The sequence below is a fragment of the Passer domesticus genome, chromosome 7, assembly GCF_036417665.1.
Source record: "Passer domesticus isolate bPasDom1 chromosome 7, bPasDom1.hap1, whole genome shotgun sequence".
NCBI lineage: Eukaryota > Metazoa > Chordata > Aves > Passeriformes > Passeridae > Passer > Passer domesticus.
Window position 1 is genome coordinate 4,771,143 of NC_087480.1, and position 19,855 is coordinate 4,790,997.

At 44.0% G+C, this 19,855-nt stretch overlaps 2 protein-coding genes and 1 long non-coding RNA gene across 5 annotated transcripts in view; all 3 read right to left on the reverse strand.

The window, feature by feature from the left end:
• Positions 1-196: 196 nt before the first annotated feature.
• On the reverse strand, positions 197-3,207 carry LOC135304270 (uncharacterized). Of its 2 annotated transcripts, none has more exons than XR_010365709.1 (3): positions 2,506-3,207; positions 1,384-1,558; positions 197-735 (listed from the first exon to the last, which is right to left on the reverse strand). It is a non-coding gene; the product is annotated as an uncharacterized LOC135304270 (long non-coding RNA). The 2 variants fall into 2 exon arrangements; XR_010365710.1 differs by having other exon boundaries at positions 1,384-1,561.
• Positions 3,208-5,765: 2,558 nt separating this feature from the next.
• LOC135304272 (TLR adapter interacting with SLC15A4 on the lysosome-like) lies at positions 5,766-10,977 on the reverse strand. The gene is made up of 3 exons (XM_064426517.1): positions 8,830-10,977; positions 7,515-7,640; positions 5,766-7,319 (listed from the first exon to the last, which is right to left on the reverse strand). Exon 3 carries the CDS (start codon positions 7,272-7,274, stop codon positions 6,351-6,353), a length of 924 nt encoding a protein of 307 aa, XP_064282587.1. The 5' UTR covers positions 7,275-7,319; positions 7,515-7,640; positions 8,830-10,977; the 3' UTR covers positions 5,766-6,350.
• Positions 10,978-12,922: 1,945 nt separating this feature from the next.
• The window catches only part of SH3BGRL (SH3 domain binding glutamate rich protein like), a 38,870-nt gene continuing 31,937 nt past the window's right edge, over positions 12,923-19,855 (reverse strand). For both annotated transcript variants that reach the window (XM_064426521.1, XM_064426520.1), the window contains exons 3-4: positions 17,883-17,963; positions 12,923-14,986 (exon numbers count right to left, since the gene is read on the reverse strand). In XM_064426521.1, coding sequence (XP_064282591.1) covers positions 14,954-14,986; positions 17,883-17,963 — 114 coding nt within the window. In that variant the 3' untranslated portion in view covers positions 12,923-14,953. The remainder of the gene's footprint in view (positions 14,987-17,882; positions 17,964-19,855) is intronic.

Below are 19,855 nucleotides of genomic sequence, written 5' to 3' on the forward strand. Positions count from 1 at the left end.
TCACATCCCAAGCCATCACATTTTCCTCTTTCTGTTGAAATATTGGGTGTTAAAGTGAAGGGTTTGAGGACTTGTTCCATTTGGCAGCATGGAAAAGGAGTTCTGCCAAGCTCCCATTCCCCTCCATCCCCAAATGATCCATTTTGTCTTTTGATATTCTCACCAAAAAAAAAGCAAAAAGTTAATGCTCACCTACACTTTCCTTAAGCCAAAATCAAAATGTTTGCATTTTGGAGGGGGAAAAAGCCTTGCAGTGGGGAGTTCAACAGCTTCCTGGAAACTGGTTTTGTGTGTAGAATCTATATTTATTTAATAATGGAACCAGGAAAAAACCCAACAGAGCTGGGACAGAATTTGAGGAAGGTCAACAGGGAGGATAATTTTAAAATACGCTCCATTTTTCAAAGAAAGCTGCCTTATAAAATCATTAAGGCTGGAAAAGACCTCTAAGACTACCAGGTTCATTATATATTACCTACAAATAAGCCAAACGCCAAAGACAAAACGTTTTTCCAAAGTTCTATGATAACAGAATTCCTGCTGCTCCTCTGGTAATGGCTATTGATATTATTGATCCACTTTTTCATGTGAGCACCATTTGATCCGATGCTTATGGACAGGCTTTTATTTTTTCCCTAATGTAATGCTCTTCCCTACATTTTGCAGTCTCCAGGCTGGATTTTGATCCCCACAATTGTGCTGATGGGCACCTTGCTCCTGGTGGTCCGAGGGAGACTGGGAGAAAAACAGAGTTACTGTGGAATGTGATATCAGTGACCAAACTTCAGGCTCTTGCAATAAAACCACGACATTTCTGCATGTTTTTCCCCAGGGAACACCCACCTCCTGACCGTGGGCAGCCCCACAAGCACCACGGTGGATTATCCCTGAAGGAGCTTTGCCTTTCCCCAGGGAAACCCTTCAGTGTTCTACGCTGACCTGTGGGACAGATATTTGGGAGCCCCCAGGAGATGTTTTAGTGTTACCACCTTTTTTTTGTTCGGTTGGTTTTTTGGCCCTTTTTAGAACTTTTTTTTTTTTTCCAGCTTACCCTAAACCACTCATCCCACTTCCCCTTCTGGGAAGGATCCCACCCACAGCTATTGGGGCAGCAGGAATAGGAAACCCTGGAAAACCCCGAGGCACCACGTGGGGTCTGTCAGCACATCACAAGCCACGGGGACACAGAGGTAACTTGGGGCTGCAGACAGTGGGGAGCCTCATGGGCACCCACAGCCCAGGCAGGCTGAGGTTCGATATAAAATCAGTGATTCCAGTCCAAAATCCGGGTTTAAGGAGGATTCAAATAAAGTTACATTCAAATAAAGTCACATTACATATCAGTAAAGGAATATTGATAAGGAACAAGTTAAAAGAATATACCTCAGCAGAGGTGTGAGCACATTCTGCCTCCTTACTAATGAGGTCTGGGATATTTAATTCATGGATTTCACCTCAGGGTGGAGATCAGTTCTCATTTATTGGCTGCCCCCAGGACACCACGCCCTGGTCCCACACATGGTCAGGAGAAATCCACGCTTTTCCTGAAGTTTTTTACCTGCTGGATGCAGCCTTTTGTTTCTCTTAGTGGAATAAACATAAGCAGGTGGCTATTTTTGTTATATAAAAATATTCAATAAAACTGTCCCCAAGGCATTTGCCTGTGATCAGTGACCTGTCCTTGCTGCTTGGTGGCTGAGCTGGAGCAGGGCTGGGCAGCAAAGGGAAAGGGAGCTGTGCAAACACCAGCACCAGTATCCACACACAGCATTTCACACTCTGATTTGTATAAATTTAACATGGGCAACATGAAGGTTTTTGCTTTCTATTCCAGGAAAGAGTTTTTTATAATTCAACTACCAGGAAAGAGGAACAAAATTTGGTAGTTTAAAACTTCAAGGCAAGATTTTTAAGAAATTCGTTTGCAGTTCTGTTCCTTATTCCACTATGTTCATAAATCTCACTCATTTGAGACTAAGAACAAATACAGCTTAAAAAAAAAAGTGACAGCAGGTCCGGGTGCTTTCTCACTCATCTTTGTTAACTTTTGTTACCTCTCAGATTGGTAATTAATTATTGAAATACCTTTGTACAGTCGAGCTACAGAGAAAGGGAATAAATGGTTCATGGGTCTTAGAAATTTGGCAATGGAAAGCAGAAGTGTGTAATCACTACAGATGGGGACTGAGAGCAAAAAACAGCAACACAGCAGATTAGGAAATTGTATTATTGCACAAAATGAGAAACTTTTTTAGGAGGATCAAGGATCCCTAAATAGCAAACCAGAGACCAGGAAAGCAAAGCCCCAACACAGGAGTGAGAGGCAGGAAAACCCTTCCTGCACCAGCTTGGGGAGAGAGAGAAAAGATTAAAAAATCATGGAATGACAGACTGATTTGGGTTGGAAGGGACCTCAAAAATCATCCAGTTCCACAGATCCCAGAGCCCATATTTCAGCTTTACCCAGCCAGAGCCACATTTAGGAAAGATGCTGTTCCTGCTTACCCTGAAGGAGGAGCAGCAGTGGTGGGACACAGAAAACCCCTGCAAGTCCCAGCTCTTCTGCTGGGGCTGGTTTTAGTCCCAGCTCCTCAGGGTCCTGCAGTTTTCCTTCTCCAGGGGAAGCTCCTCAGCTCCTCACTCAGCAAAGAAAAGAAAAGCCCCAGGAAAAGTGGTGAGATGCCACATTGTCCCCAAGGCACTGCAGTTTAAAAGGCTGTAAAAACAGCAACAAATTTTCTCCTCCAAAAAGAGCCCCAAACAAAGATCCCGAGGAAAACAAAGCCCTGATGGACACAGATCATGCAGAATGCCCAAAAAGTTTCAATAATTCAGCTCCACACACAACTCTCCCCCCACTCTGCTCCAGTACATCAAATATTCCTCCAGATTTTTCATCTTCCCAAGAGCACAGCCCACAAGTGAAGGGGAATATCCACAACCCCTACATGGAACAGGATAGAAAAGGGAAAGTCTTCAACCTCCTGGGATTCACAGCTCCACACTAAACCCTTTTATTTCCCCCCAGGAGGGAGCCAGGATGGTGGATGTGGGAGTGGAAGGTTCATTAGCACCTGGGCACTCATTTACCAAACAACCACTGACACTCACAAGTGATTTATATTCCCAACAGGTTTATGGGATTATCACAAATAAATGAACTCAAAGGAAAATCAGGCAAAGATTAAGTGGTGAGGATGTGCTGGTAAAGAAAAAGAAAATTAGGGCAATTACCTAATCAAATATCTGGATTTTTGAAATCTGTATTTAAAACAGGAACAAAACAGAGAGAAAAAAATCAGTTTTGCCATGCCGTGTATAAACTAGTGGAGAGCAAGAAAGAACACTCTGCTAAAAAGTAGATTTCAGCCCACTAAAAGTAGATTAATATTTTACATTTCGGGTGAAAAAATAAGCCACTCAGATTTAGTTTCATTTGTTTAACAGCTTTTTCCTGATTAAAAGAGAGATGAATGAAAAATACAAATATTTAGTGTTTGAGATTTTTCTGTCAGTCAGAATTTTTAGTCCCAAAGGGAAGGGGTTTGGCCTTGCAAGTTTTAAGTCCTTCTTGATTTTAACTGGAATAGAACATTAATTGATGGAAGTTGTTGTTCTGCACACCTGGACATCCTTTTTATTGGAAATAATCCTGCCTCCAAAGACAGACTTTGAGATTTCATTGCAAAATGGTTGTAAAGCTCTGGAAATCCTGACCTGGAAGGTACTAAAGGAAACCACCACTAGATATCACCATTTCACTATTTAATAAAACTCAGAAAAAATTGTTAATGTGTAAAAATCCTAATTATCCTCCAGGTTGATGAACTCACCTTCCAGAGGGGCTTAATTCACACAACTGAGGCAGGCTGGGGAACATCCTGACTACAGGATTAATTGGGGAAATTTAACTAAAGAGTCCAGCTTTCTACAGGGTCTGGGTCCCAGGACCTGCTGAATATTCCTCTGTGGGAACACAGAATGAGAGCTGCATACGAAGGTAAAAATTCCCTGCCAGCATTTCTCCTCCAACATCAGATTTCCTGGCCTGTGGATGAAAATCACCTCCAGGCAGAATCTGGCCATGGATGTCTGCCCTGTAAAATATGGCACTGCTTTCCTTGGTAATGGAATCCAGCTGCTGCCCTTCAGCAGGCTGGAAAAGCACCTTTCCAGGGATTTTCCCCAAGGAATTTGAGTTCACTCAGGCATTTTTCCTCCTAGTGAAAACGGGCACAGCTCCAGTGCAGCTGATGGAGTTTTACTCAAAGTCATAATGGGACTTAGCATCTTCCAAATATAAATAAATCCAAAGCAGGTCATGGATTACAAGAAGTCAATTAAAAAAATTAGTTAAAATAGTATTTAAGTTACTAATAAATGTATTTGTCTGATCTTTTTAGAAATTAACAGATTTTGCCCCTAAAATGTATTCTGCAGCAACATCTTTCTTCCTACTGAGAGAAATTAATTTTGAGAAGTTACTTAAATTGTGGGTTAAACCAGTTTAACAAATGCTGGGGAGGGAAGAACGTGGACAATATTTTTCCACAGGGAAAGCTACACAAAATACAATGTGCTTTACATTAACAATGTGCATTTACCTGCACCTCCGTTTGTGCTGTAAAAACACAGGTCATTGGGGTGGTCTAAATTGCCTATTTTCCTCAAAACACTGCCGTTATGTGGTTTTATTTTCATTCCAGCTAAAATTATCCACATATTTAATAACATTAATTTAAAAACAAGCTCTGAAACCAGTCCTAAGAAGGGATGGGATGAACACAACTTCCCAGTAACCTCGGGTTTTGCCAAACTCCCATTATTTATGTGTTTTTCTCCATTTCTGCCCCGGGGATGGATCCATCAGGGATTGTGCCACTGCAGCAGCTGCTGCTGATCCCTTGGCTTTACTCCCTGGGCTGGGGTGAGCAGCAGAGCAGAGAGGGGCTCCTCCAACGCATTCCTCAGCGCTGGGAAGGACAGAAAACCACCGGGTCTGGAGCTCGGGTTTAACCTCCGACTTCCTCATTTCCTGAGGAAGAACCTCATGCCATTAACTTCTTTCCAGACTTTGGCTTGAACTACAAATAGATCCCAGGGGGAAGCAAGGGCTGGGGCACGGCGGCACAAATGGCACGGAGCGTTTCTTGCTAGGGATAATTGCAAAGCCTTTGGCTGCTGCTGCCCTCTGGAATATTTCCCCTCTCAGCCTCAGTTAAAATTGTTCTCTGCACTTCCATCAAGGAAATCTGGAGAGCTCTGCCCACCCTGCACTCCTCTGGAATTTAATGAAGTCATTTGGCCTCTTCCAAAGGACTCCTGGCCTGATTTTGAATGCTGAGAAGGAGATTAATGAGACACACATGGAATTAGGGCAATGCATAGGGAAGCAAATCATCCTTTTCCTCTCATGCTCCTAGAAAGCAAGGATAAGATTCTGTATTGCTTATACTCCTTGCACCAAGGTCAGCAGGAATTTGCATCCAGTTATGTCTTGGATGTGCATGAGTATGATTTTATTAATTTATTTCCTTATCAGGGATTATCTTTCCCTGTCATTTTAATAAAGAGAGAGAAGTCTTTTCATTGCCCGCTCAGATCACTTTTCCCTCAGGAGCAGCTCCTCCTCTGTCCTGCTGATATCTTCTTAGAGGTCACAGATGATTTTAAGAAATGCCCAAGAAATAAAGATTAAAACAAACAAACAAAAAAACCCCAACCACAAGCAAAAACACCAACAAAAAACTTTATTAGAAAAAAAACTTCTGCAGAGCAGGTAACAGTCCAATTCATCTATCATTTTACAGTGGTGACATAATGAATCATTTCCAGCTGAAATATTTGCTGAGAAGCAAGAGCAAAGGGAGAAAATGTGTTTGAGTGCTAAACAGCAGTATTTCCATATGAAAATCTGCATTTAAATTTCCAAATGAAGATGCAGGAATCTTGCACTTTTTTTCAGGAATGCTGCAGTCATCTTTGCTTGCTGCTTTTGCAGAAAATTAATGCTTTTATGTGTGGATGTGGCACCTGAGGACATGATTTAGTGGTGCTGGGTTGATGGCTGGACTTGATCTTAGTGGTCATTTCCAACTTCAACAGTTCTATGATTCTGTATGTGTTATAGCGACATGATTAACCAGTATTTTGGAGAGAAATTAATTTAAAATTCTCCATTAGAAAACAGAAAACAGTGACCTTTACTTGCCCTGCTACCAAAGGGGTTTAAGACTTAAAATATTAATCAGAACAAGTGTAGTGTACAAATGTTTCCATTTCCCAACCTAATCCTTGGAGTGAACCATTCATACCTGAATCCCACCCCTCTCCTGAGCTGAGCAGCTCAGTCAGGATGTGAATTCCCTCCTGCAGCTCCATTTTGCAACCCCTGTGTTGGAGATTTGGAGGTTTGGGGTGCTGAACTCGGAGCTGTTCCTGTTGGGAGCGTTGCGGGAGCTGAACAAAGCCAGCGAGTGCAGGAGGGCTCCTCTGGCTTTGGAGGTTTCTATGTTCTGCTCCTGGGAGATCTGAACACTTATCTGGTCCAGGCTGTTCCTTATCCAGCTGCAGGTCAGGAGGTTTGTTATGGAACCACACCTGGCCAGGCTTTCTTCAAAAAACTGTTTGTAGAGCTCTGCCACTTTGGCTTCCATGTACTTGTTGAGCGTGGAGTTGGACAGGGGCTCCTCACTGAGCAGGAGGCTCCTTTCTCCAGCTTCATCTCCAGGCAGGGACATCCCACTGGGCTTTTTGGGATGCTCACAGAGAGGGGACTGACCCAGGGGAATATCTATGGAGAGCAGGACGGGGCCGTCGGGGAGCTCATCACACACGTGGTCCAGCACACAGCCCGAGTCACACGTGTGGCCCCCCACACGGTCCCCCCCGATCTGCAGGTCAGGGTAGTTCTGGTAAATGCTGTTGCAAGGCCAGGATCTGTACAAATCCACTTCATCTGGGCTCCCTCCTCTCCTGGGGATATGTACAGCTGGGGATGCAGTTCCTTTGAGCAGCATTTCCTGATCCTTCCCAGGCTCCTTTTCTGTGGATCCCCATCCAGGGCTGCTCCCGGCTTCCACTTTGCTGCTTCTGGCAGAGAGCTCCTCCCGCTTCTCACATCCCTCAGCAAAGCCTTTAATTTTTGGGATGTCTACAAGTTTCTGTCTCCAGAGTCCCTCTTTAGCCTTTTGGGATGCAGGAGATTTGCGAGGCTTATCTTGATGACAGCTTTCTCTATAGATGAGCCTCATTAGGATGCCTTCTGCCAGCATGGTGACAAGTGTGAGCAGCAGGGATCACCAGAGTTCCATGGAGCCCTGGGACAGAGACACAGGCACAATACAACAGCAACTATTATTCAACAACTATTCCAGAATAATTATATTATTATTACTGTTATTATTGTTGTTATTACTAATGAACAGTGCATGTCTCACAAAGACAGTGATGTTTCTTTCCCTCTCAAATATTTATTTTTAGCAAACATTAAACTGCATGCTTTTCCTCTTTACCATGTCCACAAAAATCATTCTGAAGATACAGGAAGGGCTTCAATCAGCTGCTTCATCTGTAACATCCCTTCTGCTCCCAGGTCTCTTCCTCATCGTGGCTACTTGAGGCAGATTGTGCTTTATAAACTGTAAAAATCAGCAAAGTCATTTTACTTGTCTGTATCAATACCATCAGTAATTAATCAATGTTTTCCATTACAAGACAACCATTTCCAAGAGCTAAAGAGGTGACATAGAAAGGAAATAAAGAATATATTCATATTTAGAGGCATTTCTGACTTGAGCACTCCCGTGAGCTGCCAAGGAGCTTCAAAAGGAACTGAGAGTTCTGCAAATAGAATAAAACTGTATTCAAAATGCAGATCAAATGTGTTTAGAGTCCCTCTTAATGATGAACTTAAAAGATAGAAATAATTTGCCTTCCCCAATAGGAATAATAGTGAAAAGATAAGTGTCTCAATTTACTACACTTAATGATTCCTTATCATTCCTTTCCAATTTACCTACTCTTGAAATCAATGGGAATCTTCACATTAAGAGTCTGACCTGAACCCCTGCTCTTATGGAAGAATGGGAAACATAAACATAAGAAAATCATTCAGTTCTTCAAATATCCTGTAAATCTCTGCATAACTAAGTATCCACAGACCCAAAGTCTCCTTGTGGCTCAACACTTTTCACTGTGCCACAACACCCTGGTATATTTGAAACTCCTCACTACACTGGTTCACTTTTCAACCCCAGTGCTCCTTCCAGGAGATATTCTAAAACTTTCGTTATTTGTGACATGGAAATTTTCACCTTTCCCCCAGAATTTACACACTGGCACAGCACAACTGTTTGGGTTTTTTAATTTTTGCTGGGTTAGTTATTTTTGTGACACAGAAGCTGAAAGGAACACTGGAATTTCAGTCCAAAGCAGGCAGGAAAGGCAGCAGACCTGGTTATGTACAGAGTCATTTACATATGCAAAAAGCAGGGCAACACCTTCCAAAACACTTAAGGGACTTGAGAAACCAATTTCCAAAGAAAGAAGAATTGGCAGCCTAAATCTTGCTAAAGAACCATGGATTTTGGAATGCTCTGTGCCTTGTAGGACATGGGTAACCAGATCCTTACCCTGGTCTGTCGGACCTCAGGGTACCCAGCTCTTTACCTGCTGATAAATTTTGGTTTATTGCTTTGAAAGTGCTCATGAAGAGCTAAAACATGGTAATCTTGGAAAAAAACTGGTCTCCTCCAAATAAAATAAGTGGTTCCTGTGTTCTGGAACAAAGCACAAGGAAAAGAAAAAGGCACAAAAAGCCCAACTCACCAAGCCCAGTCGCGTCCCAAGTGGATTTCCCCGAGCCCAGAGCTGTCCTGTGGAGCTGCTGGGAGGGGGCAGATGGTTCCACAGCCTTCCCTCACTGCTGTCTGTGCAGAAAAGCCTGACGCACTCATGATGCAACTCCCCAGCATTTCTGACTGGTAAAACAGAAGTGATCCCGCTGGGAGAGGGCGCGGTTTTTGAACACAAAGAGAGGGCGACGTCTAAAAGAGGATGTCTGAAAATGAATTGAGATGTTTCTGACCACGGTGTGATGCTGAGGAGCTGCTGACAGCCAGAGTGGGACACTGGGGAGGAGCAGAGGGTCAGGGCTGAGCAGGGCAGAGCGAAATCGGAACCGAATTCCAGCCACGCTTCCACTGGCAGGGGCTCAGCTGACCCGTGGACTTGCACCACTTCCCCTTTGGAGAGGCACAGCTAAATTTAGAGTCTGGTGATGTGCCACTGATGGGGGGGAAGTTGGCAACTTCCTTTCACCCGGATTTTGATGAAATACCCTGTGTCTGTGACGTGCAGACAGCACAATGTGCCAACCTGAAGGCAGCAGCCAAGGGACAGCTCTGCACAATCGTGTTGCTCGTTGACCAAACCCACTCTTTAGGGGTTAAAATATTAACCTCTGGCACGTCCCAGGTGCTCCCATGGTGGTTTTAGGTGTCCTCTCCAAGCTGAAGCCCAGGTCCTGCACTGAGCCCTCCCCTCAGCGCAGGATCCAGCCCACACACAGCCTGAAGAGTTTTCTGTTGGTGACTTTTCTAAATTTCCTTTTTCTCAGAATTTAAAAACCCCCAGCGAAGCAGAAGCTGAATCTCACCTAAGTACGAGATGAAAGAGTCTAAAAAGACACTGTTTAATGACAGGAGCAAGACACAAATTATCATCCATGCCATGGGCAGGGACACCTTCCACCATCCCAGGCTGCTCCAAGCCCTGTCCAGCCTGGCCTGGGACACTTCCAGGGATCCAGGGGCAGCCACAGCTTCCCTGGGCACCCTGTGCCTCCCAACCCTCACAGGGAAAATTTATTTCCAATATCCAATCTAACCCTGCCCCCTGCCAGTAGGAAATCATGTTGTGCCTTAGAAATTAGGTTTGGAGTAATTCTGGCCATAGAGGTTCAATGAAGTCTGTAAAATTATCTCTCTTCCCTCCTTTTCTCCTGTATTTCATGAAAAACTTCAGGTTTTCATGGAGGCAAAATGAAAGCTATTTTTACTACCACCAAATCTATATGAAACTCACTTCATATTTAAAAGCTGTTCAAAATTACTGGATTTTTAATCATGTTACATGAGCAATTTCTGCACAGAAGGTGTGGCTGGGGCTCCAGCAGAGTCACTGCCCACAGCCTGTGGGGGCAGGAACCAGCGTGGATCAAATTCCAAGTAGTTTTAAAGCTCTCCAAGCTTGCAATCAGTGCCAGCTGCAGCTGGAATTTTTGTGCAGCTGTTTCAACAAGACACAAAAGTAACAGAGAGAGAGAGAGAGGAAGAAATCAAGTCAGGTAATTTGTGTGGAGTGATTAAAAGCAAATCAATTTCCATTTCATACCCAGCAACCTGATCTACGGAACGTGTCCCTGCCCGTGGTGGGGGAGGAATGAGATGAGCTTTACCATCCCTTCCAACCCAAACCAGCCTGGGATTCAGCTGGTAAATGCATCAATGCCCGAGGAAATCAATGTATTCTCTGAGTTAGATCCCACCAAAAAGAAATTCCCGTTTATTTACAAAAATAAAGTCAGAATGAGATAGAAGCAAAGTTAGTTCAGAAGCTGAGCATAGATTGCAGTTAGAATAAACAGCAAGGATGTCAGAATTTAAGAGCTGAATATGTATTGAAAAAGAAAAAAAATACTCTCATAGTATCATTCGTATATGGAGAAAATAAATGCAACCACACTGAATGATATTAACATGAACTATGGCTGCGTGTAACAAAGTCCATTCTTACAGCACAGGCTGTGTACTTTGCATATACATAAACATGACATAGATATTGACAGTTTGAAAGGTCTTGTGTTGGGGTTTTTCTCCTAAGCACAGCGGCTGGGGACTCTTTATTTCCAAATCCAAAGGGAATTTCACTCCATCCCAATCCTCACCCGACAGGAACCCCTCACACACAGGGACACCGCACCCTCAGACGGCGCGGCTTAAGTAGAAGAGGGGGCGGGGCTTAGTGATGACTGACAGCTGTACCACCCAATAGGAAGGGGGGGACGGGCCGGCCTCGGCCGCTGAGTGGCCGCTGGTTGCCGCAGCAACGGCGCGCGGCGGCGGCGCTGCGGGCCCGGGCGCCATTGCGGCCCCTCACAGCGGGGCGGGTGGGATTTGGGCCGGTCTTGTTTAGAAAACGTGAATTTGATCCACTTCTGTTCCTGTAAACCAAAATAACCTTCTCTGCGCGCTGAGAAAGGGATCCGGAAAGAACTGAGGGCACATGGGAATTATAGTGCTGCTGACATTGGATTAATGATGTGCTGGTTTCCTTTCAGTAAGGATTTTAAAATAGTGAGCAAATTAAAATGAAGAGATGGCCAAGTTCCTGATGATGTCTTCAATAAAACAACACTTAAGAGAAGGAATTGCTACAAGGAATTACAGCATATAAGAATTATATATTACTATATTGTGTATGTGTATAAATATGTATAAATATATATAAAATTATATACATAATAAATTACTGTATATTCATGTTACAAGATATGCATGGCCAAGTCTGATACTTCATGAATACAACACACATATTTTGTACTAAATATGTGTGTTTTCCACTAAATATATGTATTTTGCATACTCAGTACTCACTATTGTCTTACCTGTAGTAATCCAGCAATTTCTATTTCATCACCTAAACTTTTAAAATTCTTTTTCATTTCTGCAAGTTTACCAGTGCAGCACAAAATTTTTCATAATAAACTTCAGAACTGTCATAATGAACTTTTCAATCTAAAACATTCTACCGAGATCCCAGAATATGGGCAAGTCACAGAGCATTTCTGCAGGAAACTCAGTAAATGGCAACGATTTGGGAATGATTTATTGGTGCCGTGGGGTTGGGATCTGAGCAATCTGCTGTAGGGAACTTGTCACACATTGCATGCACATGTGGAGCTTGGTTTTTAAAGATTTTGGGAAACTGTTTTCATTGAACTTTACATTAATGAATAACAACTGGGATTGTAGGATTTTTAATAAGAAGGAAAGCAGCGATTTCTCTGAGTGGCACAAGTGGATACACAGGGGAGTAAATGGGATTCATTACAACTCGAAATGGCATTCCTGGCCCTTTTCCCATCCTGTGGATCAGCTGTAAAACCCCACAGGACAGGTGTGGGGGACAGGCAGGAGCCCCTGTGCCTGATGGTGCTTGGCTATGCTTTAGCTGCTCACACAGAAGCTGATCCTGTACAAATTACCAACCACTCTGAAAAAGATGAGGTTATTCATTGCCTCCAGAGGATGTGAACTGAAGTCTGGAGTTTGGGCAGGTCAGAGGCAGAGAATGTGATTTTTGTTACTGCAGATCTTGCAGGTGGTGCAGAACTTCGGCACGTGAAGCAGGAAGGAGGAACCTGCTGATCTACCTGGCAAACAGGGAAGGTGTGAGGGAAGTTTTGGTTTAAAATTTATCCTGCACTGCCCTGTGGCAACACAAATATGAAACAGCACAGCTCCCTGCTGGGAGCAGCACAAAGCTGATTAATTACAGTTTGTAAACGAGCAGGGCAGGGCTGGGTGAGCTCTGAGTGTGGGAGCAGCTGCTGTGTCCCAGCCACTTCCGACCTGTCCCTGCCCCGGGGAAGGAGTGGGACAGCAGGATAACGAGGGAAATACCCCAAACCTTGACACGCTGTTTTGGGTAGGTGTATCCTAAATTAAACCCATTTTGTAATTAAATCCCATTAGCTGCAGCAGGTGAGGGATCCAAGCCAGCAGACCTCACCTGCAGCAGCAGATCCCTGAGGTTCACCTTGTAGAAATCCTGAACTTTTAAAAGCAGTATTTTCATCTGAAAATTTCACTTCTTTCAGCATCAAACTGTGAACAAAACATGCAAACAACTCATGGAGTGAGAAAGTGTTCTAAACCAACTTTATTGGAATGATACAGGAATGGTTAACATACAGGTTAAATCCTCAATGCCTGCTTTCTACATAGGAAAAAAATAAGAAAGAAAAGAACAAATTCAGTTCTTGCACCCATGGAAACAGAAAACCAGCACAGAGGTAACAGATTCCTGGCACTCCTAAAGTCATGCAAGAGATCTGCATCAAAAAACTCAAGTTTTACACACACAACAAAGAGATTTGGGGTATTTTCAGTTTGTGTTGGTGCCTTGTTCCCCGGACAAAGGAATAATTCAGCCTGGCTCACCAGAGCTGCCTTAGGAATGCTGATACAATTTGAATGCTCCCATATGGCAAGGGGGGCACAGACGAGGGCAGTGACTTTGCTTTCTTAAACTTGGCAATTTTCTTGACCGTTGAGACAGGGATTGACCTCGTTTCAGAATGTTTTGGGTCACTGAACTGACAGAATTTGGCAGCTACTTTTAATTACAGCTTCTCCGAAATAATGGCTGTAATTCACCAGACTTGCACAGGAAGCACAGCAAGCTGGTGTGGGTACAGACTTGTGTGTCAAATCCCACTTTCCTCACCACACTTCACTTAGTATTCCACAGTTCCCAAAAACTTGAGCAGGAATCTAGACACAGAGAAAGATTTGGCCAACATTAAGAAAGAAAAGCAACCTCGTTCAGAAGGATGAAATCATAGTGAACAACAAAAATCTGATGCTGGATTTAAAACATAACCAAACTTCCATCCCCAAAAGATTTTAAATTTCACAGAACTGCACTAATTCCCAAAAAAAGGCGTTAATAAAAAAGCACAGTTATGTGGTGTGTGTTAATCTTTAAGGTAAGGCAGCATCCATCCATCCCTCTGCCTTGTGATGCTGTGCTGCTTTTGTAAGCACAAGCTTCCAACTGCTTCCCAGGCTCCCAAAATGATAAATCAGGAATTACAACATGGCCAGGAATTCCAGGCTCCCTCATGAGCACTGGGAGAACACACAGGTTAATATTGCACGTGGTAAATTCACCCACACAAGACACTGAGAGATTTGCAATTCCTGTAATAGCCTTATGATATGGCAATAAGAATGGAAATTAAGTTTTTAAACCATAAAAAAAGAAGTCTTGCTTAATTACAATAACTTTTGCTATTCAAACATTTATTTCCTCATTTGAAAAAATACTATATGAACCTAATGGCTACTTGAACATGCAGTGAGATGTTTAATGCTCTAAGCAGTGTGAACTGGTATTTTTGTAGAGAAATACATTAAAGGCTTTCACCCTTACACAGGTAAGGAAAGGCCATTTCTGGCTCTTTTGGCTTGTTTGCAACATTGAATCTTGCCCCAGAGGTGTCATTGCTCGTGCTTAGGCAGCTGTGAGGGACCTGTGTCCAGTGCCCTTTTTGTCCAAAGAGCCCACACAGATCACTGACATGAGAAGTACATGGGCTCTGTTGGGGGTTTGATCACCTGTACAACTGTGTAACAACACAAACCTTAAATATCCATTCTACAGAAGACAAACACAACTTCCCAAAGTGACTACAATGGTTAAACTACACAGTACCACCTACAAATTCATCTGAAACCAGGAAAGACACTGAGAATTTACTGTGTAACTCAGTAACATTTTTGAGGCAACTCAGGCACTAAAAATTAGTATCTGACGAGGTTTTAGATGCTGTTTTCCATAGTTTAAATAGGTAAAACCCATCTGCATTTTTAGTACTAAAATAGTTTCTTTAAGTTTACACGAAATGGATGAATTGCCAGGACAGTTTAAACTAAATGTAACTCATTCATGTCTGATTGCTTCGGATTCCATAGAACCCACGCCCGCTCCCTACCCTGAAATTCCCATTTCCATCCTGTGTTCAATTTGTGTTATGGACAGTGAATGCTGCAAGCACCAATCAAATGTTAGAAATCACATCTACATTTCTTGAAGCAGAGACAGTTGGACTATTTTATAAAAAGCTGTGGAAATTCCCTTTACAGACATTTAAGGCAGTTGAAATTCACGCTTGCTGCTTGGCCAGTGCTTCAGCTTCCTGAAACAGCAAAGAAGAATTACAAGTTAGTAATTTCTCAGTATGTTTCCAAAGGAACACTGTAAAACAATAACCTGCATTTTTCAATCTTCTTTCAGCCTTTGTAAGGTGATCACAAATGGGAACAGAATGACAAGAGAAGAAATGCAAAAGAAATTTCCTTTCGGTTTCTCCGAGTGTACTTTTGACTGCAGATTAATTTAATTACCTGCTAGCAGCACTGTGACCTACAAGGAGATGAATGAGAAATGAATTCCCAGTGCCCTCAGTGCAGCACCTCAGTGGGGACAGCCTGGTTTACTTGAAAGGACAAAGTTCAACATCTGCCAAGATGTGTTGGAGCCATTTGCTTTTGTGACTGCACAGAAATACTCAAGATAAGATTCAATATCATTGTTACCATGACCCAGCACTGCTAAACAAACAAAACACATGAGAAGAAAGGACTAAGAGGGGAATTTCCAAGAAGTCTGTATGATTTTTTAGCTGGAGACACAGTGGGTGACCCCAGGCTGCAGGGCAGGAAGTCCCACACATATCTCCACCTCTTGGACGTGGTGGCTCACTCTGGTTGTCCTGGCTAACTGCCCTCATCCTGCCTTTGAACTCGGGCGTGGGAAGAGCCTGGCTGGGAGCTGCCGTGCTCCTGGCCCGTGCTCTGCTCTCTGGCCTGTCACGGGTCACAGAGCAGGCCTGGGATGTCACCAGGGCTCGGATGTCACCGTGCAGCCATCCACAGCACAAAAGGCAGGTGAGCAATGAAAGGAAAATCAAAAAGAGCTACAAAGCCTGGAAAAAACCAGTGTGTTTGAAAATATCTACAAGACAAGTGGTTCCTTGAATGGTAAGAAAGAGGAGAAGGTTCTCTTGGCTTTGTAACAGCTCCCTTAACCAGCCCAGGGCACTGCAGTGGTGACACCTCACTGGTTGGTATTTTTTTCAATACAAAGTACATTTCTTCAGAACAGGCACTGGAAAGCTGGAGAGAACTCCTGGTATCTCCCTCATGCCCAGGAAGGCTGGTACAAGTAACCTGCTAACCTATTTTTCTTGGAGGTCAAACTCCATTTCTTTGGGTGTAGGCCTCCAAGTTATCTGGGAGAGGCTCAGTTTTCCAGGCTTGACACTGTCCCTCTTTCATACTTTTCCTTATTTCTCCCTCAAGGCCCCTCACTGAGCATCCTTTCAGTCCTTAAATCCATAATAAATAAATAATTAAGCATAGCTTTTAACTCACAAAACCCTCTCCCTTTAAAATTCACCCATATTGCTTGAAGTAGAGATGTTTAAGAAAAACTGAAGACCAGCCTTTTCCAGAGTTTGTAGATCCAAAGCACAAACCAAACCACCAGGGCTCAGAGAATAGTTACTTGAATTTACCATGCTCACTTCTGAGCCAGTCCTGTTTAGCATTAATATCAAGTCTTTGTGTTGAAAGTCAAATAACTTCCCAAATCTCTCCTGATGGCATCGAATGGAGGTTTCCTGCCAAGGCTGCTCCCAGCCTCCTGCATTTTCTGCAGTTGCCATGTCATCCCCTACAGCATTATAACCAAGCTGCACACAGCTATGCTGGAAACATCAATTTCAGCACCTATAAATCTGTGTACCCTCCTCAGCAGCCTGCAACTGACTTGACTGGACATCCTAATTGTGGGAGGGATTCCCAAAGTCAGCCCCAGAGCAGGGTGCAGGGGGTACAAGGTCACTGCTGCAAAGATTATTTACCATCATCAGCCCAACACATGGAAATTCAGCAGGGTACAGCTGTGTTCTATCCCTTCTGTTTAGAATTCACCTTTTCCTTAGGTGAGGACAGAATTGGAGCATCCCTTAGGACAGAAGCAGAGCTCCTGCCAGCCACAGGTCTGGGAACCAGCGACGTTCCCAATGTTACTGAGACAGGTGACCTGATTTGTTATGGCAGCAGCTGCTCCCTGGTAGCACTGCACTTCCCAGGGGAAAGGCACGAGCTTCCCTGCATCCCACAGTCTCAGGATTGCTGCCTGGCTCCTTGGCTCCATCCTGCACACTCTGCTGAGCAGTGAAGTGCAGATGTTCCAAGGAACTTCACCAGGACTGTGGCGCTGTGTGCAGCTGGAGCGATGCCAGCAGTGGGTAACGCTGGGGTGCATATCCCAACCTCTGCTCTGGGCAGCTCTGCACGAGGCAGTTTTTCCTCATCACACCATTCCCAGTGGAGCTACTGCTGGAAATCTGGCTCCCAAAACTGCTTCAGTCTGCCCCACAACCTGCAGTGCTCACTGCTCGTGGGTCACCATCCACCTTTAAAATTAGGTCTCTTAGTGATGTGCACAGCACGACCTTCGACTCGTACATGAGTAAAGCTGAAAGGGAGCGGCGTGTTTATCCACTGGAACAGGAAAGCTGGAAGTGACCTGGAGGATCCTGCTGCTGTCAAGTGAAACGTATAAAGCAGCCTTGTCTTATCCTATCAAAATCAAAAGGAGAATTCCAGCCCACTGCATCCACAAAGCAGTAGCCTAGTTCATAATTGGCAAAGGAAAATAAGCTTTGGATAACAAGCCAGAGGAAAAAATTACTCTGAAGCAAGACCATGTTATTTCAGAAACAGTGGCTCTGGTTTCAAGGGATTTTCTAGTAGAAAAATATCATCAAAATTCCACATGAATTAATTTTTTTACTGAATTGAAAACCTTCTTTGATTTTGGGATAATTTTTTTCATCTACATTTCTTATGCATTCTTCAGTGCAAATATTAATTACTCTTTTGAAACTGAAGCCTGAGAGCCTCTAGGACTGGGTATCTCCCAGGGAGACTGACAGGGGCAATGACAGCACATGTAGCACATCCTGTTCTGAGCAGAGGAGGAGGTGAAAGGCACAGGGTGCCTGTGAGGAGCTGCTCACCCACCTTTGAGCCCGGGGGTGCAGTCAAGCCCAGGAACGCGTACACGGCGTTGTTCTCCCGCGCCTCGAAGAAAGCATCGTAGTCCTTCACCATGGCAGGAGGGAGAGGGAATAAAAGACAGAGGAATGAACTGTCAGAAATAATCTCAACTCAGTTTAGGGTGTCACCCAACCCACACCAAGCAAACTCCTTCCTGTGGCCGAATACAAAATCCAGCAGCAGCTCAGGTACGTGGCATTAGCACTAACAGCACACAAAGTGGTCAGGCTGGAAAGGGACAAGCTGGGAATTCACTGTGTCCCAGCAAGATGTTCCTGTGAGCTGCTCCAGCCTCTCCCAAAGGGACAGACCCACACAAGGCAGGTGTTGTCACTGGTCTGGTGTGGACATTCCCCCAAAAAGGAGAAAGCTGAGCCTGGACCTTGTCATCAGAAACCCTGATGTTCCCAGATGTCATTGCTGATTCCTCATAGGGATGGCAATTGTGCAACTGTGACTCCAGCTCTTAAATCTGTCAGAAGTTCAACTGGAACTTTTACACTGAGAGTGCACCTTTCCCATCACATTTCCCACTAAGGATTAGTCTGTGCAAGTGAAGGCAGTGGGGTGGCACTGTTTGCTCACAGTGCACTACACAGCCACTGCCCAGGAAAATTAAGGTAATAAATAAATGAAGAAAAATAAATACCAGCTGCCAAACCCCAACTAAAGGAACCGAGAAGTTTTGTGCAAGCTCACTGTTGTCCAAGTTACCACACAATTCTCTCACTCCAACTTCTGAACTCAGCAGGGATCAGTCCAATGACTTTCCTACTCTCCATTTTTAACTGACTGTAACTTTACCAGCCTCCTCCAGCCTTCCTGGGCAATGTTGGGATGCAGGAGTCCTGGCTGGGAAGCCCAAGGCAGGCAGCAGCTCGGTCTCAGGCTGGAGTCAGGGAGAGCTGTTTAGGGCACGCTGCTCTGGATTCCTCAGTGTCTGGGAGACAAAAGCCTAAGGAAGAGCAGCTGAGGGGGCAGCTCTAAGGAGAGGCTGTGCAGCTAGAACAGAACAAAGTACAGGGACCAGAAGATTCCAGCTGCCTGGACTTCAGGGATATCAAATTATTGCTCCATTTGCCTACGCAGCATTCGTGTGCTGGTTTGATAAAAACGTGTGTGATTACGGTAAATCCTCCCTGCAGCCCTTCTGTTGACAGGACTGGGGCTGCTTGATAACAAAGGGATTGTTTATCTTCTGGTGCACAGGCCATGAGCCTGCTCTGCAGCATCTCCCAGGACAGAATTCCTGGGCCTGAGGAGCAGGGCTCATGCCAGCCCACACAGCATCTCCACTTCCAGCCTCTCTGCTGTGCACGGGCCAGGAAGGCCAATTTGCTCTTTGCTCTGCCAGTTGTGCTGCATCAGATGGAACAAACAGGGAACTTCATGCTTGAGAGGCATCAGATAAAGACAGAAATAGATTCAAATTCGGGGCACAGAATTAACTTTTACCGTCTTGAAAGCTGAACTGTAGCAACTCGCATCCAGAAACACAAAATGACCGAATTTCAAAAGTTCAGCATGACATCAACTAAAATTTTGGGGATGAAATAAACCCATAGCAAGAATCTTGTAACCAGTCTACTGCTTAGATAACTAGAAATTCTTATGTCCACTCCAAACCTTTTTCCATGTCACAACCAGTCAGTAAAATTTTGAGAGCCAAGTGGCACTGTGGATATTATTTCAAGTTCTGCTTTTATTACGAGCAAGAAAAATTCTTGGCACACTGAGAATAATTTCTTTCAGTAGGCACAGATTTGTCTCACAAAGGTCCAGAACTGGCAGGTCTTGACTTACAGACTGTGCAGGTCAGAAACAGACTTCAAAAGGACCAGAGGAATGCACATTGAACTCTGTTCAGAAGATACTAAGTTTTAAAAATAAAACTAACAGTTAATCTAATAATCATTCAAGCATGGTCTGCTGAGTAC

Excerpts from the sequence above, each read along its gene's own strand:
- LOC135304272 (XM_064426517.1), bottom strand. The coding sequence starts at position 7,274 with ATGCTGGCAGAAGGCATCCTAATGAGGCTCATCTATAGAGAAAGCTGT.